This window comes from Phalaenopsis equestris, unplaced genomic scaffold (assembly GCF_001263595.1).
Source record: "Phalaenopsis equestris unplaced genomic scaffold, ASM126359v1 Scaffold000025, whole genome shotgun sequence".
In the NCBI taxonomy this organism is placed as follows: Eukaryota; Viridiplantae; Streptophyta; class Magnoliopsida; order Asparagales; family Orchidaceae; genus Phalaenopsis; species Phalaenopsis equestris.
Genome location: NW_018164467.1, coordinates 51008 through 54736, shown reverse-complemented (window position 1 = coordinate 54736; position 3729 = coordinate 51008). Strand labels below are relative to the sequence as shown.

The 3729-nt window shown below is 38.3% G+C and overlaps 1 protein-coding gene across 1 annotated transcript; it reads right to left on the bottom strand.

The window, feature by feature from the left end:
- Positions 1-277: 277 nt before the first annotated feature.
- LOC110018590 (late histone H2B.L4-like) lies at positions 278-1242 on the bottom strand. The gene has a single exon (XM_020715941.1). It carries the CDS (start codon positions 1055-1057, stop codon positions 548-550), a length of 510 nt encoding a protein of 169 aa, XP_020571600.1. The 5' UTR covers positions 1058-1242; the 3' UTR covers positions 278-547.
- Positions 1243-3729: the final 2487 nt, after the last annotated feature.

The following is a 3729-nucleotide window of genomic DNA, read 5'->3' as shown; positions in this document are numbered from 1 at the left end:
AATTCCACCACTCATAGAAGGTGGTGCAATCCTCACCCTCATTCAGACATGAGTTGTCATATTCACTTAAATAAATTAAAAAAAAACTCAAACCGTTAATCATTAAAATATCCAAAAGAAAATAAATATTAAAAAATATAAAAAAAAAAAAACACCCCAGTTTAGGGTAACAATTGTGGCAAAACTTTTTTTTTTTCTTAATCAACCTCCAAGAAATTTAATCCACCGATTCCATGATTTATAAGGCATCACAATACCACCATATTTTATACCGCACCACAATACCATCAGCTTACAGCCATGTTTAAGCTTACAGCCAACACTGAACAAAATAAACAAATGACATGTTTAAGCTTACAGCCAACACTGGACAAAATAACCCCCTTCAAAATGGTGTCAGCTTAGTCTACATAACAAAATAAAACCTTAATTAATTTCCAAAAAGTCATACTTCTTGCCAACTATCCTGCACCAACTACATCTTAGCTTAAGACAACATACATAAATAGCAAAAATCTACCTAACCGCTAAAACCCATTCATCCGAGCTATTTTCCCATATAGGTTGTGACAGCCTTCATACCCTCAGAAATCGCGTGCTTCCCGAGCTCTCCCGGCATTATGAGCCGCACAGCATCCTGTATCTCCTTAGAAGACAATGTCAACTTACCAGTGTACTTACTCAGCTGCGCAGCCTCGTCTGCAATCCTCTCGAACATATCGCACATCATCCCTTCAATCACGGACATAGCCTTCCCTGAAACCCTCATCCCCGGATGCACTTGCTTCATCACTCTCAACACATACCTCTTGTAACCCCCACTCGCCGCCCCGACGACGCTCCCTCTCCTCTTCTTCCTCCTTCTCTTCTTCTTCTCTGCATTTTCCTCTCTGGTTTCTTCGCTGTTTTCAGTCTCCTTTTCCTTGTTTGTTTCAATCGGCTTCTGATGCCCCTCGGGGTCTATCATTTCGACTTCGATCTTGACAATCTCTTCTACGACCTTCTTCTTCGTCTGCACCACTGTGCCGACTACGTTCTTGGAGCGTTTTGGAGCCATTGTTTTGGGTTTTCGCCGCTTAACTTCTTTCCGGGCTTTTCAAAACAAGAGAAAGAAACGGGGATGGAAGAACACGTGGAGTACAGGTGCCGGTAGTTGGTCTTGGAGGTTCCACGTGCCGGTGGAAGAAGCAGGGTCCCGGTGGTTGTGGTGGCGGAGGGTGAAATCTCGGTGCTCCTTCAAATCGAACGGTCGTCATTTTTTTTAATTTTTTATGGAAGATTTATTTACCGTCTCATATCTATATTTTTATTTTTATATATAGGTAATTTTTATGTATGCATGAAAATCTATATTTTAGTTTTGAAAATTAAAGTAATGATATTTTTATGTGATATATATAATTTTCAGTGGTATAAGGGGGCGTCTGCGCAAGAATTTGGGGTGATGATTTGATTACGGAGGCCCTGACGCTCAACTGAACCCGGGCAGTCCGATCCCTCTCGCGGTCCGTTTTTACTACGAGCTTTACCTTTTTCCTTTTACGCGTATACCCTTCTGCCCCGCCTTCACATTTTTTGTTCCTTCTCTCCCATCTCTTTCCCGTCGATCTTGGACTTCCATGGAAGAATTGCAGTGCGAAGAAGACATAGTTAACATAAATTAATAAGTTTAGTTAACAAAGTAGTTGATGATAGTTAGTAGTTTTGAATTCTGTGGACATAGGGGGAATGAAATGAATATATGATAAGCTTCTCCCTCAAGTGTGTTTCTTCTTCTACCCTCTCTCCCCTCTTTCTAATTTTCATATATCCTTGGTTTGTGATTTGTCCTTTTCCATCCAAGTTTCTCTTATATATTCTTCTGCCACATAATTTTTTATGTTGTCGACATCATCTAATTACTGATTATCGAAGTTCAAGAATGAGATCGTATCATAAAAAGTAACAATCATCTGCTTTTTTGAATGAGATATTGTTCTAAGGATGTTTCTTATCAAGATTTGCTCCTAGTTTTTTTTTTTTTATAATGTGTCACCAAATGAAATTTTGAAGCAAATGAAAGGGCTAAAAAAACCAAAATCGGCAAAGGTTTAAGGTACAAAAAATGACATTATACTACTCAATAAAGATCCCCTATCCTTCTGATTTCCTAAACAAAAGCATAAATCATTTTTCCCGCATCATATTGATATATTGATTGTTTGTTTCAATGATCATGCAGAATGCCACCGAGCAGGAACAACAGACTGCCATGGATTCATTTCAATTGCCGCTAGTCACCAATAGACTCCCAACAAACATAATAATAGGCACCAATCCACAATTGCTAACAAATGACCTGCCTAACCAGTTTCCCTCTCACTTCCCTCCACTATATCAAATTCCCCCGTAAGTTCAACAACCATAGCTGACGCAGCAAGAATTGGGACACTAGCCTTTCTGCGTAAATCTAATCCAGGATATCAAAGTACACAAGAACATCAAGAACCATAGCCTCCCCCTGACCAGAAACAAAAAATCATGAAGGACAACGAACATGTTAAGATGATCACCGCCGAGGTGCCCGCGTTTCTCTCGAAGGCCCGCGAGCTCTTCATCCTCGAGCTGACCCATGGCTCGTGGTGTCAGGCTGATCAGAACAAGCGAAAGACTTTGCAGAGGGGTGCATCTCTTCAGAAATTGCAGAACATCAGGTGTTTGATTTCTTGGTGGATATTGTGCCAGTGAAAAATGTGGCAGAAAGTTGGGCGGCGGTGGCAGAGGTGGTGGTGTCGACGACAACGGTGATTCCTGGTGGTGAACGAATGAATCAATCAGTTTGTTGTTTTTTTTTTTCTTCTATGCTCGATTCGTTGATGATGAATATTGGGCATTCTGAGACTGTTCCACATTGTTCAACATCTGCTCAATGTCATCAGTGTAGAAATGTCTCAGAGAATGGAGAAAGTGCAACACCAAATTTGTCTCCATATGTCTAGAAAATATTATGTCCGGACGTCTAACTACTGGATGAGAATATATATATATATATATATTACATGTTGGTTTACTATTTTTTTTCTTGTGAAATAATAACATTCCTTTTAATTGGGATACCATTTTCTTTGTTTCATTGTATTTGATTATCTGATCTACATGGATCTGAAATGCAGCTGTGAGAACATACTAGCTTTTGTGTTTAATTATGGAAAAAGTTCTCTATGCTGAGTTAGGCTAATAGAACTGTCAAAGGCAATAGCTTGAGTTTGTATTGTTTGTTAAGTAAGGCGAATGTAAATAGATGTTTAAACTTGAATTTTAAAAGTGCGAAACAATGTATTCTTTTAGAAAATTTTTATTTAGTCACAAGTAAATGTAATTTAAATGAGTTTCATTTCGAATATTTGTGAAATTTTCGAGCCCCGTTTGTCGAAAATCATCTTTAAGGCACTTTTACAATTTCTTGTTAAATTAAAATCTTTTTTTGAAGCTTTTCTTTCTTATTTCAAGCAACTAATCAATCATAAATATGCACATTTTATATTTTTTTAATATGTTTCTTTTTGTAGTAAAGCAAGAGCCACTTTCAATGAGTTCTAGAAAAAAATTATGTGCTGTGACTGCACGTCCGGGTAACGGCTAAAAAGGGTTGTTGATACCGAAAAAATATTAGATCAGAAGTTCTGATACATTTTCAGGACTCCAATCACTGTCTGTCATGTGTATAGTACAGGCCCACCGTGTATTAAA